Raw genomic sequence first — 19,159 nt, 5'->3', positions numbered from 1 at the left:
CTCCGCCATTCAATAAGATCATGGCTGATCTGATCCTAACCGCCAATCTACTATCACAGAACCATCTCCTGAATCTAACAGAATTAGACATACGAAATAGGAGCAGGATCAGGCTACACGGCCCCTGGGCCCGCTCCGCTACCCACAGGGCCATGACCGATCCGAACCTAGACTCATGTCCAAATTCCTGCCCGCTCCCCGTAACCCTTAATTCCCTTTTACTTCTCGGAAACTGTCTATTTCTGTTTTAAATTTATGTAATGATGTAGCTTCTACAGCTTTTTGGGGCAGCATATTCCATGGACCTACCACCCTCTGAGTGAAGTAGTTCCTCCTCATCTCAGTTTTGAAAGACCAGCCCCTTATTCTAAGACTATGCCCCCTAGTTCTAGTTTCACCCATCATCGGGAACATCCTCCCCGCATCCACCCGATCCAACCCCTTCACAATCTTATATGTTTCAATAAGATCGCCCCTCATTCTTCTGAACTCCAATGAGTAGAGTCCCAATCTACTCAACCTCTCCTCATATGTCCATCCCCTCATCCCTGGGATTAACCGAGTGAACCTTCTTTGTACTGACTCGAGAGCAAGTATGTCCTTTCTTAAGTATGGACACCAAAACTGTACGCAGTATTCCAGGTGCGGTCTCACCAATACCTTGTACAACTGAAGCAATACCTCCCTATTTTTATATTCTATCCCCCCTAGCAATGAAAGCCAACATTCCATTGGCCTTCTTAATCACTTGCTGCACCTGCATACTAACCTTTTTGAGTTTCGTGCACCAGGACCCCCAGATCCCTTTGCACTTCAGTACTTTCCAGTTTCTTGCCATTAAGATAATAACTTGCTCTATGATTTTTCCTGCCAAAGTGCATAACCTCACACTTTCCAGTATTGTATTCCATCTGCCAAATCTCTGCCCACTTACTTAGCCTGTCGATGTCCCCTTGCAGGTTTTTTATGTCCTCCTCACTCACTACTTTCCCTCCCATCTTAGTATCATCTGCAAACTTTGATATGTTACACTCGGTCCCCTCCTCCAGATCGTTAATATAGATTGTAAAGAGTTGGGGACCCAGCACTGACCCCTGCGGAACACCACTAGTTACTGGAAAATTATTACCACTGCATCCACAATCCCTACCGCCACTTCCCTCAAGACCCTAGGATGTAAGCCATCCGGTCCAGGTGATTTATCCGCCTTGAGTCCCATTATTTTACCGAGTACCACTTCCTTAGTGATTTTGATCGTGTTTAGCTCCTCCCCCCCCCCCCCCCCCCCCCTTTAGCCCCCTGTTTGTCCAGTGTTGGGATATTCTTGATGTCTTCTACTGTAAAGACTGATACGAAATATTCATTCAGTGTTTTTGCCATCTCCATATTTCCCACCATTAATTTCCCGGTCTCATCCTCTAAGGGACCAACATTTTACTTTAGCCACCCTTTTTCTTTTTATATAACTATAAAAGCTCTTGTTATCTGTTTTTATATTTTTTGCTAATTTACTTTCATAATCTATCTTCGCTTTCTTAATCAATCTTTTTGTTATTTTTTGCTGTCATATGGGTATGATCTTGTGGCCATTACAGAAACATGGCTGCAGGGTGACAATGCCTGGGAATTAAACATACCAGGTTATTTAACGATCAGGAAGGACCGGCAGGAAGGAAGGGGAGGTGGGGTGGCTATGTTAATAAAGGAAGGAATCACTATAATACAGAGAAATGATATTGGGTCAAAAGATCAGGATAATGAAACAGTTTGGGTGGAGGTAAGGAATAATAAGGGGGAAAAAAACACTAGTGGGCGCAGTCTATAGGCCTCCGAACAGTGGCAACTCTGTTGGACGGAGTATCAATCAGGAAATAGTTGAGGCTTGTAATAAGGGAACATCTATAATTATGGGGGATTTTAACTATCGTATTAATTGGACAAATCAAATTGGGCAGGGCTGCCTTGAAGATGAGTTCATTGAGTGTATTAGGGATGGGTTTCTTGAGCAGTATGTAACTGAACCGACCAGGGGGCAAGCAACCTTAGATCTGGTCCTGTGTAATGAGACAGGATTAATTGAAAATGTCCTAGTAAAGGATCCCCTTGGAATGAGTGACCATAACATGGTTGAATTCCATATTCAATTAGAGGGTGAGAAGGTTGGATCTCAAACAAGCGTGCTAAGCTTGAATAAAGGAGACTATGAAGGTATGAGAGCGGAATTGAGTAGAGTGGATTGGGAAAATAGATTAAAGGGTAAGACGATACATGATCAGTGGTGTACATTTAAGGAGTTATTTTACAACTTCCAGGTGCACAGGTGCGAAAAGTAATCAAAAAGGCATAATGGGATGTTAATCTCAAGGGGGTGGGTTGATATTTATAAGTGTGGAAATGATGCTTCAGTTGCACAGAGCCTTGGTCAGACTCCATCTGGTGTACTCCATTCTGTTTTTGACCGAACCTCAGGAAAGATATTTTGGGTTTGGAGGGGTACACTGTAGATTCGCCAGAATGCTGTCTGGGCTTAAAGGGTAAAATTATGAGTGATTCAGTAGGGTAGATTGAGAAACTATTTCCACTGATGGGGAAATCCAAAACAAGGAGACATAATTTTAAAATTAGAGATCTGCCATTTAGGAGTGAAAATGGGAAGCACTTTTTCACATATGGTCCTGGAAATCTGGAACTCATTCCCCAAAAGGCTGTGGATGCTGGGTCAATTGAATTTTCGAGACTGAGATTGCCAGTTTTTTGTTAGGCAAGGGTATCAACGGATATGGAATAAAGACAAGTAAATGGAGTTGAGGTACAGATCAATCATGATCTGATTGAATAGCGGAACATACTCTGCTCTACGGCCCACTCTTCCCCTATGAATAGTTAACAGTAGAACCAAGCGAGGACTGTCCTTTTTGAGCTGGACAGTGGAAGAGATTCATTGGAGGAGAAGAATGATGTTGACAATGCTAAAGGCTGCAGAGGTCAAGAAGGATGAGGAAGAATAGTGCTCCAGTCAGTCGCAAAGGATGTTGTTTGTGACTTTTGATTAGGGCCGTTGGTGCTGTGGCAGGTGTGGAAACCTGATTGGAGAGATTCAAACATGGAGTTGTGGGAAAGATGTAAATGTGCACTATTTGAAGAAGTGCTAAACCTTTATGAACTGGTTAGGCCTCAGCTGGAGTATTGTGTCCAGTTCTGGGCACCACACGTTTTAGGAAGCATGTCAAGGCCTTGGAGAGGGCGCAGAGGAGATTTACTAGAATGGTACCAGGGATGAGTGACTTCAGTTATGTGGAGAGACTAGAGAAGCTGGGATAAATACTAGTTTTTGTCCTTCCATGTTTCACACAATAATAGGATTAATTGGTTTGACTAGTTCTCAATTTTTCTTCCCACTTCCTTTTTCTTTCTGTCTCACACAGGGGAACTTGTAATCTGTGAAGCAAACACTGTAGTGAAATACAGTCGAGAAGATTCTTTACAACGGGGCTTTTATGGAAAGCTTGTCTGTACGAATTTCAAGATTTCCTTTCTAAGTGCCGAGCAGTTGTTGGATGACGTGGTAAGCATCAGCAAGAACATTCTGCATGTGGGCGGTGAATGTGGATTTTTTTGTTTTGTTTTGTAGAGGGTTTCTGATCTTTTCGCATTGAAGGGCAGGAGACTGTTCTGCTCCCAGGCCAGTGCCTGTGCAACTGAGCGAGCCTCGAGGAGACCCTCCACCACTGGCGTACCATGGCTGCAGTGTGTACCATCTACAAGATGCACTGCAGCAACTCGCCAAGGCTTCTTCGGCAGCACCTCCCAAACCCGCAACCTCTTCCACCTAGAAGGACAAGGGCAGCAGGCACATGGGAATACCATCACTTCCAACTTCCCCTCTAAGTCACACACCATCCTGACTTGGAAATATGTCACCGTTCCTTCATCGTCGCTGGGTCAAAATCCTGGAACTCCCTACCTAACAGCACTGTGGCAGTACCTTCACCACACGGACTGCAACAGTTCAAGAAGGGGGCTCACCGCCACCTTTTCAAGGGCAATTAGGGATGGGCAATAAATGGTGGCCTTGCCAGCAACGCCCACAACTGATAATCGCCATCTTTTTTTAAATTATTCGTTTATGTATAATGCTCACTCCAGTTTGCTTAAAGAAGCTAGAATGCTTCCACTTCTGTTTTCTGGAGATTGTGGGATTGAAGCCAGAATTATGTTGGCAACTGGCATCAGCAGTTGGCTGGAACACAGTGATTGAAATGAAATAGTAGTTTTGAAGAGCAGAAGCAGGTGGCGAATGGGTGCATGGTTTGGAGCCAGGGGCACCTGGAGGCAGGAGTTTTGAGAATCCAAGAGCTGGGAAAGAAAGAAACTGATGCTGTGTATTAGAATGATTGCTTAAGAGAAAATGAGAAACTATATCTAAACGTTACTTTATATTTGGCTAGGAGAAAGTTGTTTAAACTGTTCTTGTCAGACAGTAATTGAGGTACAGTGTCCATTTTTGGAAAGCTGATCCCCAGTATCAGAGATCTGGGCTATGAGGAAAGACTGGAGAGCTTGGGCTTTTCTGCCTGAGATGGAGGTGATCTTGTATACCGAGAGAGTGGAATAGAGAGACCAATTCAAACTAGTAAAAGTTAAATTTAAAACTGATTTCAGGAAGATTCTTCTTTACATGAGTGATCAGTGTATGGCATGGAGTTCTAGGAAGAATTGTGGCGGTGAAAATCCTGGAATATTTCAAAAAGTCATTGGCTGCTTTAGGTTTTCCTGGGTGGATGAACTAAGATGGGGTGAATTATCCGTAACTGTCTTGTAAATGATAATCCTGCAAAGGCCAACCGAGGATTTTTGAGGCCTTCAGATGCTGAGATTGGTCATTGCATTTGAAGTCAGTTATACTTGCACCACCTGATCAAGGTGTTGACCATTGGAGATGATGGGGGGTGGAGAACCTTGGTAGAGTGCTATGCCAACGGTATCTACAGTAAATTCTACAAATCCACTAGAGGATGAAGTGGAGGAAAAACTCCTTTTTAATAATCTTTTAAATAATTGAGAATAATAGAAGGCCTTGGGCAGGGAGGAGTGAAGAGTGAGCAACTTTCACATTGTGCAAGCACTGCAAATTAATTGAGAATAAGAGGCAAGTTTAATGGAATAAATGGTACTACAAATCATTTCATTATCGGCTATGCATTCCCTTTCTCAGACTACCTAAAAGCAATGTCATGAGCAATCTACAAATTTGTTTCATGTAACTTGAAGTGCTTGTAGAAATTACCTAGGATCATGAAGACCTACACTTTAGGTTGCTGTGATTATAGATCTGATCTAGGCATTGGCTTTAAATGAGTGATCTGTTGTCCTTGTTGTATATTTATTTGGATTTCTTTTTTCCTATAATTTACATTTAAGGAACAATCCTATAGGAATAAACTGATGGGTGAAAATGACATATCCTTGCATTGCGTGGACCAGCTCTTTGGAGGTAATGTAATGAGTAAAACCACATGGAGCCTTTGATTTTTCTAGTTTTGCTTCTGTTATTGCTGTATACACTGAATATGATTGCAGTAGATGTAGACTATAACTACAGGAAACTTCGGTTTATCCGGAGGTTGTATGTCTGGAATATGCGATCTAACGGCAAAAATCAGGAGCCGTTTTTTTAGTTTTTGTTCTTTTTTTCCCCCAGTCAGGCACTGCAAGGTCTGTAGCTATAGCAACAACTTCAGCTAGAGATGTTTGCAGCTGCAGCCGACTCTTTAGAAGCTGTTGCTAAGCAACAGTGTTTGTTGTCAGATACGGAGATGAAAACCTCTGTATGCTTCAACATTAACTTTGTATGTCCGGCAGTTTTGATAGATCAGCAACCCGTCGGTGCCGGATATCACAAAGTTTCCTGTACTACAATGTTTGTGTGAGATGAAGATTGGGCTCAGGAGTAGGCCATTCAGCCCCTTGAGTCTGTTCTGCCATTCAGTTACATCACTGCTGATTTGTATCTTAACTCTATATTTAATCGCCTTGGTTCAGTAACCCTTACTAACCTTAGTTACGATGATCCATGGTTGGCTTGCCTGCTGTCATTCCCTGCTGAGGTTCGTACATGTACAGCAGTCATTTTGGTGGCGATATTGCAGGGTGACTGCAAAGAGTAAATGCCTTCAGGGAATGGGGAAAGACTTTTTTGTGAAGGAAGGTTTTAAAAGAAAAAAGTCTACTATAATTGACTCCATCCCATTAAATTTGTTCATGTGCAACCTAAATAGAAATTTAACAATTTGCTATAAAAAAAAAGGATCAGTGGATTCTATTTTTAAATAGGCATATAAAAAATAGTGTCACTTGTGTCGTGCTACATATGTTCAGTTGGTGGCAATGCATCAGATGCCAAAACTACAATTTGTAAAAGATATCGATTGAAATATGGGAGAATATAGATTTTTCTTTTTATGTTGTAACTATTTGAGATGCAAGTAATAGGAGAGACTGCTTTACATCAGTAATGTGCGGCTCAGTCTTGCAGCTTCTGTAATTGTCTCAATCTCCAGAATCAATGAAGTAGTTTTGAAGTGTAGTCAATACTTTGAATAAACGAGTCTTTTTCCGAGTGGAAGGCAGTGACTAGTGGGGTACCGCAGGGATCGGTGCTAGGACCCCAGCTATTCACAAAATATATATTAATGATCTAGATGAGGGAACTAGATGTAATATCTCCAAGTTTGCAGACGACACAAAGCTGGGTGGGCATGTGTGCTGTGAGGAGGATGCCGAGAAACTCCAGTATGATTTGGACAAGTTTGGTGATCTGGCAGATGCAGTATAATGTGGATAAATGCGAGGTTATCCACTTTGGTGGCATAAACAGGAAGGCAGATTATTACCTGAACGGCAATAGATTGGGAGAAGGGGAAGTGCAACGAGACCTGGGTGTCCTTGTGCACCAGTCGCTGAAGGTATGCATGCAGGTGCAGCAGGCGGTTAAGAAGGCAAATGGTATGTTGGTCTTCGTAGCGAGAGGGTTGGAGTACAGGAACAAGGATGTCTTGCTGCAGTTGTACAGGGCCTTGGTGAGACCACACCTTGAGTATTGTGTGTAGTTTGGTCGCCTTATCTGAGGAAGGATGTTTTTGCCATGGAGGGAGTGCAGCGAAGATTCACCAGACTGATACCTGGGATGGTAGGAATGACGTATGAGGAGAGATTGGGTTGATTGGGCTTATATTCGCTGGAGTTTAGAAGAATGAGAGGGGATCTCATTGAAACTTATAAAACTCTAACAGGATTAGACAGACTAGATGCAGGAAGGATGTTCCCGATGGTGGGAGAGTCCAGAACCAGGGGTCACAGTCTAAGGATAAGGGGTAAGTCATTTAGGACTGAGATGAGGGGGAATTTCTTCACCCAGAGAGTGGTGAACCTGTGGAATTCTCTACCACAGGGCAGTTGAGGCCAATTCATTAAATATATTCAAGAAGGAGTTAGATATATTTCTTAAGGCTAAAGGGATCAAGGGATATGGGGAGAAAGCAGGAACAGGGTACTGAGTTTGGATGATCAACCATGATCTCATTAAATGGCGGAACAGGCTCGAGGGGCTGAATGGCCTACTCCTGCTCCTATCTTCTATGTTTCTAAACAATGTGGGAGCCAATTTTACACTGCAGGATCCCACAAAGAGCAAGTGAGGTGAATGATCAATTATTTTTTAGCTGTATTGGTTGAGGGAGGAGTGTTTGCCAAGACTTCAGCGGAACTTTCTGCTCCTTGAATAGTGCCAGGGGATCTTTTGTATCCACCTGAACAGATGTGGCCTTTGGTTAATGTCTCATTTAAAAGATACCACCTCTGGCAATAGAGGACTCTCGGTACAACGTTGAAGTGTCAGCCTAGATAAGTCTTTGAGGGGGCCTTAAAACCACAACCTTATGACTTGTGAGAGATGCAAATTGACATTTGGTAGTTATAATTAATATATAATTCATTAACTTCTCTGAAAATGATCATTTCTTAATTTGCTTCAATTTTAGTGAAGGAAATGTGTTTTGCTCTTTGCTCTTGTCCATTGACATGTAGATTCTTCTGCTGGGGCGTTCAGTTTGTGTGCTTGTCAGCCTGTGTTTTCTGCCCATTGGAGTGAATGGCAGCAAAACCATGAGCTGGGGAATTAAGTAATGACAAACCCCGGCCCTAAGATTTGTAGCTATTTGGAATGCATTTTTGAGTACTGGGGTAAGTGTGTGTCTCTTTGTTGTAATATGGGTATTTCCAAAAATATTGTCCATTTTTTAAAAATTGGACCTATTTTATGCAATCAAAAACTTCCAGTCTCTTGGCTTCCTGGCTATAGAATTGGTGGCTTAACTTCTTTGGGGGAGGTGGGGGGGGGGGCAGTAGTTGGTTGAGATGGGAAATTTGTATTTTACTGTTACTCTTGTCTAAAATAACTGCAGCTGAAATTCAGTCTTCCTATATTTCTATTGCTTCATGTGTAAGGATTTCATAACTTCTTTTGTGTTTTTTTTTAAGTGTATGATGATAAAAAGAAGCAGCTACTGCCTGGTGCTATAAAGAACAAAATTCCCGAGAAGCTTCTACTGTACTGTAAAGACTTCCGGGTCTTTCACTTTGGGTTAAGATACACCAAGGAAGAGGATGCTAGAAGGGTAAATGAGAACTAAAAATTAACAAAAATCTAATTTGCTGCCTCGCCTGTAGTTTCCACATTATTGACTCCTTGCACTTTTCTCCCCTCTTTCTTTCCAGTTGGGAAGTTACATGGTGTATATCCTTGGAGTCATGTTTGAAACTATTTAGTGCTATGTGGGAAACATAATGTGAATAAGCCCATGCCATTCTACCACATGTCACTGGACAGAGGATGGCTAGACTTGAACACTTCTACTTATTACAGAAGAAAAAAAAATATGTCGGGGATTTTTCACTATCTCACTCAGTCTCGTGTAACCTTTTTAAGGCCTTTCTACTTTTAAAGCAAAATTAGGAATGTAATGGAAATGGGTGCTTTGTTTTCCAAGGCATTACATAGTTTTGTCAATTTTTGCATTGTAAACTGATTTTGATGTGCTGAAACCTTCATCCCTACCTAACCGTATTGTGGGAGTACCATCACCACATGGACTGCAGCAGTTCAAGAAGTCAGCCCACCACCACCTCGGGGCAACTGGGAATGGTCAGTAAGTGACTGTTGACCAGTGACGCCCACATACTGAGATTTAAAAAAAAAAATGCCTATGTCACTTCCTGATTCAACTGTTCCACTGCTTTCCTGGTCAGCCTCCCATCCCCCACCCTCCATAAACTTCAGCTCATCCAAAACTCTGCTGCCAGTATCCTGTCCCACTAACCCATCACCCCTGTACCTGCTGATCTGCATTGGATCCCAGTCCTCAATCACTTTGAATTTAAAATCTCATCCTCGTGTATAAATCCCCTTCATGGACTACCCCTCCTTATCTCTGCAACCTCCATCTGGCCCTGCATCTCCTCCGAGATCTCTCTGCTCCTCCAATTCTGGCCTCTTGCGCATCCCTGATTTTTAATTGCTCCACCATTGGCGGCTGTACCTTCAGCTGCCTAGGCCATAAGCTCTGCAATTCCCTCCCTAAAGCTCTCCACCTCTCTACTTCTCTTTTCTCCTTTTAAGACACTCCTTAAAACCTACTTCTTTGTCACCTGTCCTAATACCTCCTTATGTGGCTCGGTGTCAAATGTTGTTTGATAATCGCTCCTGTGAAGCGCCTTAAGATATTTAACTATGTTAAAGGTGCTATATAAATGCAAGTTGTTGCAGTTAAAACCTTTCTGTTCTGGTATCATCCTTGTAAATCTTTTAGCACCTTCTCCAGTGCCTCTATGCTTTTTGTAATATGGAGACCAAAAGTGTGCACAGTACTCCAAGTGTGGTCTAACCAAGGTTCTATACAAGTTTAACATAACTTCCCTGCTTTTCAATTCTATTCCTCTCGAAATGAACTCCAGTGATTGGTTTGCATTTTTATGTCCTTGTTAACTTGTGTTGCTACTTTTAATGATTTGTGAATGTGTACCCCTAGGTCCCTTTGCTCCTCTACCCCGTTTACTCTTACTTTACAAGGAGTATGTGGCCTCCTTATTCCTCCTACTCAAATGCACCACCTCACACACATTTGCTGGGCTGATGTGATTTATGATGGATATACGTCAGGAGAGCTTTCTGTAGAACATCAAGAATTATAAATAATGAAGTGGGGCACTAAGGTATTGTTCCATGGAGGAGCAGGTCATGTTTACATGTTGATGATTTCCCTTAAATGAAATTGCTGGTTTCATCTGTGGGGCAGTGCCAAGGAGAGAACAGGTACTTTTCCTACAGGGACGGAGAGTTATCCTGGGCTTTGTGCAACTTTAAGCATTCTGTTTTGGAGCAGATTGGGCGAGACCTGAGAACAGGTTGGTTGTAGATGGGATCAGTGCCCAAAGAAGGGGTAAGGGAATAATTAGTAAGTTAATATATAGAAAGAGAGGCTTTTTTCAAGTTAGTAGACTGATTTATTTATTGTGAAAAGTATGTTGCATACTTTTTGGGGGAAAATATAGCCTTTTAAAAATAACATTTATTTTGGTCAGTTGAGCTTCTGATCTTTTTGTGTACTTTATTTTCTGACTGACGGATGTGGGAAACGATAAGCTAATCCATCTTTAACTCTCTTTTTCTCTCTCCTTCTCTTCCCCTCCCCAACGCCCCCCCCCCCCAAAAAAAAAGTAATTAAAATTTAATACATGTATTGACAACTCTTTTTTTTCCCCTTCAGCTGATCCGAGGGATAGTTCACCATTCTTTGAACACCACATCTTTAAAATGTTTGTTTGCTTTCTCCTACGTTGGTGCAGCAGGTGGTCTTAAAGGTAATGTCACACAAATCCTTCTTTTTCTGTTCCTCCTTTTTGCTTTGTGGATTATTGTAACTGACCTGAACTCGCTCACCTTGAAAGCATTCTTGTATGTTTAGGGCCATTGTCGCACTCAGTTTTTCCTGTCCTTTCATCTTTGTGGCCTGAGTTTGAATGCAGCCAGCCTGATTCTATAAAAATGACCTCTCCAATGACTAGGCTGGGACCAGGAATCTTCTGGGACAGACCACTTTGTTTTCCACTTTTATATAAATGATCTGAACATGGACACGAGGAACGTCGACAAATTAGGGGCATAGTGTGAGGGGAAAATAGAAGGTAACATCGCAAGCTTCATCAACTCTTGAACACCAATGCCCCTCTGGAACCACCTTCCCCATCACTTTCCTCTGGACCCCCCCCCCCCCCCTCTCCCAATCTCACCCCCTGCCACGTTTTCACTATCCCCTCTGACCTTCCCCTCTCTGACCCCGAACGATCAGTCCTCAGCAAAGGCCTGAGCTTCATCCCCTTACGGCACGATGTTGAACTCTTTTTTTTTTTTTCTTCCGCTGCCCACTTCTCTGCCAGGAGTCTTTCCCCCCACCCCCCCCCCCCCCCCCCCGCACTGCTGATCCTTTCTCCCGCTTTCACAATTCCTGTTCTACCTGGTCCCCTCCCCCTGGCCTCTTACCCTCTCTAGATCTTTTCATTGCTAACTGCTGCCGTGACATCAGCCGTCTCCATTTCTCTGCTCTCTCACTCACTCCAACCTACCTCCCTCTGAACTTGCAGCACTCCATTCTCTTAGATCCAACCCTAACATTGTCATTAAACCTGCTGATAAGGGTGGGGCTGTTGTTGTTTGGTGAACCGACCGCTACCTAGTGGAAGCTGAACCCCAACTCTCCAACACCTACCTCCACCTGGACCATGACCCCACTACCGAACATCAAACCACTGTTTCCAAGACTATCACTGACCTTATTTCCTCTGGAGATCTCCACCCCCGCCCCCCCCCCCCCCCCCCGCAGCCACCAACCTCATAGTTCCCCAACCCCGCACAGCCCACCTCTACCTCCTTCCCAAGAACCACAAACAGGACTGCCCTGGTAGACCCATCGTTTCAGCCTGTTCTTGCCCCACGGAACTTATCTTTTCCTATCTCGACTCTACCTTTTCTCCCCTTGTCCAGTCTCTTCCCACCTACATCCGTGACACTTCGGACGCCCTCCGCCACTTTAACAGTTTCCAGTTTCCTGGCCCCAACTGCCTCCTTTTCACCATGGACGTACAATCCCTCTACACCTCCATCCCCCGCCAGGATGGCCTGAGGGCGCTCCGTTTCTTCCTTGAACAGAGGCCCGACCAGTCCCCATCCACCACCACCCTCCTCCGCCTGGTTGAACTAGTTCTCACATTGAACAACTTCTCCTTTGACTCCACTCATTTCCTCCAAATCAAAGGTGTTGCTATGGGTACCCGCATGGGTCCTAGCAATGCCTGCCTATTTGTGGGATATGTGGAACACTCTTTGTTCCAGTCCTACTCGGGTCCCCTCCCTCGCCTCTTTTTCCGGTACATTGATGACTGTATCGGTGCCGTTTCCTGCTCTCACCCTGAACCAAACAATTTCATTCACTTTACCTCCAATTTCCACCCTTCCCTCACTTCACATGGTCCATCTCCGACTCTTCCCTTCCCTTCCTCGACTTCTCCACATCTGGGGATAGGTTATTGACCAACTTTCACTACAAGCCCACTGACTCCCACAGCGACCTGGACTACACTTCCTCCCACCCCGCCTCCTGTAGGGACTCTTCCATTCTCCCAGTTTCTCCGTCTCTGCCGCATCTGCTCCAACGATGCCACCTTCCACACCAGTGCTTCCGACATGTCTTCCTTTTTCTCCAACCGAAGATTCTCCTCTACCGTGATTGATACGGCCTTCGACCGTGTCATGTTCTATCTCCCACACTTCTGCCCTTACCCCTGCCCCTCCCTCCCCGGAACCACGATAGGGTTCCTCTTGTCCTCACCTTTCACCCCACCAGCCTCCACATTTAACGGATCATTTTCCGCCACCTCCAACGTGATCCCACCACCCAACGCATCTTCCCCTCCCTCTCCTTTCAGCATTCCGTAGAGACCGCTCCCTCCGAGACACCCTAGTCCACTCCTCTATCACCCCCAGCACCCCTTCCCTTCTCCTGGCACCATCCAGTGCAAGCGCAGGCGATGCAACACCTGCTCTTATACCTCCCCCCCCTTCCCACTATCCAGGGCCCCAAACACCCCTTCCAGGTGAAACAGCAATTTACTTGTACTTCTTGCAATCTAGTATACTGTATTCGCTGCTCATGATGTGGTCTCCTCTACATTGGGGAGACCAAACGCAGATTGGGTGACTGCTTTGCGGAACACCTCCGGTCAGTCAGTAGGGGTGACCCCGAGCTTCCGGTCGGCTGTCATTTTAATTCACCATTCCATTCCCACTCAGACCTCACCGTACTCTGGCTCTTGCATTGTTCCACGGAAACCCAGCGTAAGCTCGAGGAACAGCCCCATATCTTCCGATTAGGCACTTTGCAGCCTTCCGGACTCAATATTGAGTTCAACAATTTCAGATCATAACCTTGGCTCCTATTACATTTTTACATTTTTTATCCACACTTTTGTTTTGGCCCTCCCCCCTTTTTTTCTCTCCCACATGGCCGCTGTCTCTCATTCTGCCAGTGCATTTCACACCTAATCTAGAGCTGTCTTTTGTCTCTCCACTAGTCCTATCACCATCTTGTCTCGTTTTGAATACCTCTTAATGTCTCTTCACACCTCTCTTGTTCTCTCATCGCCATTTCCCAGCCCCCAAACTGGCCTTTTAATCTGTTTAATTTCCTGTGCTTTTTCAGTCCTGACGAAGGGTTTCGACCTGAAACATTGGCCCCGATTTTCTGGCAGCCGTCGGGCGGCTTTTCATGCGGCTGGGGTCCGAAAATCGTGGAAAAAGCGGGTCAGGACCCCCCCCCCCCCCACCCCGTCCGACTTTCGGATCGCCGTTTCTCCATCACCCGCTTCAGTCCCGGCTGCCGCTGGCGGGACTGCTCGTCGGAGCACTAATCACCAATGTTAAGGAAGATTTTCCGGGGCCGTTGCGACTTTGGGGCTTTCCCCACATGAAACACGCCTGCGGGGAACCCCGCCGATGAGAGCTGGCGTGAAAACAGCTGGCTTGCTTGCTTGCAGCAGCAGGTCGCTGAGGGCTGAAGAGATTTAAATAGGCAGCATTTGCAGGCTGCAGGACCTTGTTGATCAAGGCTTGGGGGAACTTTTTGAAGCCGTAGGAGCAGCTGTAGAAAGTTGGAGCCTCACACACTTCTCCAGTGTGAGCTCCTGGGAAGCCCCTTTCACCACTCTTAACTCGGCACCTCCTCAACGGAGGCATCTGCCAGAAGCATGGGAGGCCCTTGGTACCTTCCCTTCCTGGCATTAGAGGATCTCCAACAGCAGAGGCGGCAGCAGCAGAACCAGGAACAGCAGGATGAGCACCAGGCTGCTGCTCACTCACCTGAAGCTGCACAGGCCAGAAGGGGCCAGCGCTTGGAAGTGGCTTGAGAGCACCTTGCTGTGCTTTAGGGGGCCATGGGGACCCGTTTCTGCACTGGCAGTCCTACTCCGAAGGACTTCCATGAAGATCTGGTTTCTCTGTTCAACAGATGGCCAACGCTCCTCAAGAGATGTCATTCTCTTATGCGCACTCGCCATGTTTTCCGTACCCTGGCGAGTTATCTCCTGCATGGAGGTTGCCAACCTTTCCATGGTGATGCGTTCATGCGCCAATGACTCCACAAAGGCTCTGCTCATGGTCGCTCTGGACTACTCCATTCGCTCCACACTTGCAGCGACCCTAGAGACAAAACCTGCCAGAGACTCCTGCATCTGTGCATGGAGATCCATCACCTCTTCTCTTGCGGATGGACCCAGAGGGAGAGGGTCGACATGCAGCGCAGCTGAGCTGGCAGAGTCCTGCGCCCTCCAACGAGGACTCTCCACTGCTGTCCCTGTCTCCAGAATCTGCTGAGGCTCACTTGTGAGCTGTGAAACACCAGGTGACAACACTACTCTGTCCCGAAGGTCCCCCCCCCCCCCCCGAGGTGTGAGTGTCTGCGCTGGTGCTGGGTGTGCTTACTTCTGCTGACGCTGCGCCCTCAGAGGTTGGAGCTCCCTCTGAGGAGTCTGGCTGCACAGACTCTTCCTCCTCCACAGTGAGGATGGGGGCTCTGGATGGTACTGTGGGGGAGTAAAGGAAGGAGATAGAGATGTAATGCCAAGGTTCTTCTGGTGACTCCCAGCGAGTTGGCATCTGCTAACACCTGCATCCATGCAGCATTGGTCTCAGTGGGAGGCCTCTTCCTCCCTGACCTAGGGAAGAGGACCTCCCTGTGGGCCCTAACCCCATCCAATAATGCCTGCAGTGAAGCCTCGTCGAATTTGGATTGGGGTCTGGCACTGGTCACAGCTGCTGCAAGCTCCTCTGCCATCCTGTATGGTTCGTTTGGAAGCCTTCAGAGGATGCAATGCTTGCTATGGACCTTGAAAGCACCACGAATGATGACATCATACTGTGGGGATTTCTGACTTGAATTGGACAATTAGCAAGGCTTCCCACATGCTGGGAATTAATTGGCCACTTGAGGGAAAATTGCGTGGAGCTGGCTGACACTACTTTGTGTGTCAGAAACCCCACATTCGGGGAAGTCCGACCATTCCCCACACAAGCCGAAAATCGGGGCCATTGACTCTCTTTCTCTCTCCACGGATGTTGCCTGGTCTACTGAGTTTTTCCAGCATTTTCTATTTGGTTCGGATTTGCAGCATCCATAGTATTTTGCTATCGTAATAGTAACTGGGCAGGTGGAAGCCAGATGTAATTCGATGCAGCGAAAAGTGAAGTTGTGCATTTAGGGAGGAAACCGAGCAATGAAGGAACATCTAATCTAAATGGTAAAATCCTTGAGGTTGGAGGAACAGTGAAATCTAAGGGATGCAGGTACACAAATCTTTTCTAAAAGTAGGAGTCCAGGGAGAAAAGTTAATTAAAAGGCAATTGGAATTCTGAGTTTTATAAATAGAGGGTTTGACATTAAACCAGATAACTGACGTGTGATTTTGTACAAGGCATTGGTTAAGTCACAAATTGGTGTATTGCCTGCAGTTCTGGGTATCTCCTTATAGGAAGGATATTTGAACCAAGGAAAGGGTACATTTGGTAGAATGATATCAGAAATCATGAAGGACTGAAAATGTGGGCATTTTTTCAGAAACTGATATGTTTAAGGGGGTAACTAAGAGATGATCAAAATTGGTTGGTACATCGATAATGGGGGGACATGAGGAAATTTTAGAGAAAAACAATTCAGAAGGTTAATCGAACATGAATTGCTTTATCACGTGGTTATTGAGTCAAATTATTACCTCATTTACACAATGAATTGCATAAATATTTAGAAAAAGAATATAAGGATACAAGAAAGAGCTGGCACCAGCCAAATGGCTTCCATCTGTGCTTCAGTTTCTATGTCCATAATTCTCTACTAGTATAAGAGACTGTTAAGTAAGGTAGAAGCCCATGGAATTGAAGGCAAATTATTGACCTGGTTAGGAAATTGGCTGAGCGGCAGGAGTCCGGCAGTAGGGATAATGGATAGGTACTCAAATTGGCAGGATGTGACTAGTGGTGCCCCGCAGGGATCTGTGTTGGGGCCTCAACTATTCACAGTATTTATTAACGACTTAGGATAGAAAGTCATATATCCAAATTTGCTGATGACGCAAAGGTAGGTGGAATTGTAGGCAGTGTAGATGGAAGCACAAAATTACAAAGGGATATCGACCGATTAAGTGAATGGGCAAAACTGTGGCAAATGGATTTCAATGTAGGCAAATGTGAGGCCATCCACTTTGGACCTAGAACAGGGTACTTTCTAAATGGTGAAAGGCTAAAAAGTGGAGGTCCAAAGAGACTTGGGGTCCAGGTACATAGATCATTAAAAGTTCATGAACAGGAACAGAAAAGAATCAAAAGGGCTAATAGGATGCTGACCTTTTATATCTAGAGGATTAGAATGCAAGGGAGTAGAAGTTCTGCTGCAGCTATATAAAGCCCTGGTTAGGCCACTCCTGGAGTACTGTGAGCAGTTCTGGGCACCGCACCTTAGGAAGGATATATTGGCCAGCGTAGGTTTACCAGAATGATACCCGGACTTCAAGGGTTAAGTTATGAGAAAAGATTACACAAATTAGGGTTGTATTCCTTAGAATTTAGAAGGTTAAGGGGTGATCTGATTGAAGTTTTCAAGATATTAAGGGGAACAGATAGGGTGGATAGAGAGAAGCTATTTCCACTGGTTGGGGATTCTAGGGCGAGGAGGCATAGTCTAAAAATGAGAGCCAAACCTTTCAGGAGTGAAATTAGGAAACACTTCTACACATAAAGGGTGATAAAAGATTGGAACACTCTTTCGCAAACGGCAACTGATGCTAGATCAATTAATTTTAAATCTGAGATTGATAGCTCTCTGTTAATCAAAGGTATTAAGGGAAATGGGCCAAAGGCGGGTGTATGGAGTTAGATCGCAGATCAGCCATGATCACATTGAATGGCGGAGCAGGCTTGTGTGGCTGTATGGCCTACTCCTGTTCCTATGTTCCCAAGGTAATTTGGCGATCTCCCTCCACTGTCACCAGGGCGGCTGTTGTGGGAACTGGAAAATTCTCACTGGTGTAGTAAAGGATGTCCCTCATTACAAGGCACTTTACTTTTCTGACCTGACCTGAAAATGTTTGGTGCTGACTTTGGGTGCAAATGTGTGTGGGGGGAGAAATTATTCATATCCACAGTATAGATAACCCTTTTCTTGCGCAAAAAAAAACTATACTTCAGAAGCATGCTTTTTTAAAAAAAACTTATAATTTCATTGTATAAATGCATTTTCTTTTTTCCATCTTTCTCCACTCTCTTAAACATGGACTATTTACATAAGAGTGTACAAGACTAGAAAAGACTATTGTAGACCATTTGGCTGGTCCCAGTGTCTAGGAAATATCATACCCCCCACAGTGTCAAACTCCTAGCAATTTTTTTCTCTAAGTACTTATTCAATTTGCTGATGGAATCAGCCCCAGCCCCACTGCCTCCTGTAGCAGATCATTGCATGCACTCATCACCATCTGCATAAAGTAGTTAAATTGAAACTATCTTTTCACTCACCTTTTCTAGGTTTGAGACTATACCTCTTGTAGAATCTGTGACTATATGTTAAACACATTGATATTTACCCTTTAGGATCTTGAATACTTCTATAAGATCACCCTTAGGCCTCCTCCAGTGTAAAGGGTTCCAGCTTTGGCAGCCTTTCCTCATAACTTGGGTGCTATTAATTCTGTTGTCCTTCAATGCCCCCTCTCCAAAGCCTTACTTATAGTTATCAGAATTGTACACAATCCTCCAGGTAGTGCTGGACCAGCACTGTAAAAACTGAATGACTTCTTGAGATTTATGCTATCTTCCTCTGGTTATACAGCGCAACATCCTAGTTGCTGTCTTTACTGTTACTGCACAGCGTGTGGAAGACTTCAGTGATCTATCCACCAGCACCCCCAAATCATTCTCCTGTGTCATGTCCTATAGGTCTCATGGGTAGGCAGCGGTTACCTTGCAGTGAGTGTTGGCTGTCTGATCCTGTTCTCACTCACCGTCCCCATGCTCAACACTTCTGGCTCAGCTATGCATTGTCTTAACTATCTGAAGCCTCAGGGAATTTGTATCAAAATAGTGGAATAGAAAGTAGGATGATTCTTGGAATGTGCACAAAGTATGCAGTGAAAACATCCTAGAAGTTGAGCTAGAATATGTGGTGTTTCTGAGCAGTTAGTTTCACCAGCTTCTTGCAATATTTAAGCCTGTTCTGTGCATTATGCTTGTGTGGAGCATAAACACTGGCATAGACCTGTTGGGCCGATTGGCCTGTTTCTGTGCTGTAATTATTTTGTATTGACTAAGCTCTACTAGTTTGGTGTTTAAAAAGCTCTCTTTACACTAGGGAAGCATTATATTGAAAGAAATCTTGAAAGAATGTTGAGGAGAAGTGTTGAGATATTATGAAAAACTATTTGCATATGCACCATCAAAAATACTAAACTTTTGACATTTGAGGTGCACGGCTACAGTTCGATTTGCTAAATAACTGAGGGAAACTTG

General features: G+C 44.7%; 1 protein-coding gene across 3 annotated transcripts in view; it reads left to right on the top strand.

The window, feature by feature from the left end:
* Positions 1-19,159, top strand: part of mtmr12 (myotubularin related protein 12) — a 115,391-nt gene that overhangs the window by 41,426 nt on the left and 54,806 nt on the right. For all 3 annotated transcript variants that reach the window (XM_085973703.1, XM_085973708.1, XM_085973715.1), the window contains exons 3-6: positions 3,426-3,565; positions 5,422-5,494; positions 8,539-8,675; positions 10,824-10,917. In XM_085973703.1, the coding sequence (XP_085829829.1) occupies positions 3,426-3,565; positions 5,422-5,494; positions 8,539-8,675; positions 10,824-10,917 (444 nt within the window). The remainder of the gene's footprint in view (positions 1-3,425; positions 3,566-5,421; positions 5,495-8,538; positions 8,676-10,823; positions 10,918-19,159) is intronic.

Source organism: Somniosus microcephalus, chromosome 2 (genome assembly GCF_052327205.1).
Source record: "Somniosus microcephalus isolate GS21.2 chromosome 2, FLI_Smic_1.0, whole genome shotgun sequence".
In the NCBI taxonomy this organism is placed as follows: Eukaryota; Metazoa; Chordata; class Chondrichthyes; order Squaliformes; family Somniosidae; genus Somniosus; species Somniosus microcephalus.
Note: the sequence above shows the minus strand (reverse complement) of the source record. Positions and strands in the feature narration are given on the sequence as shown.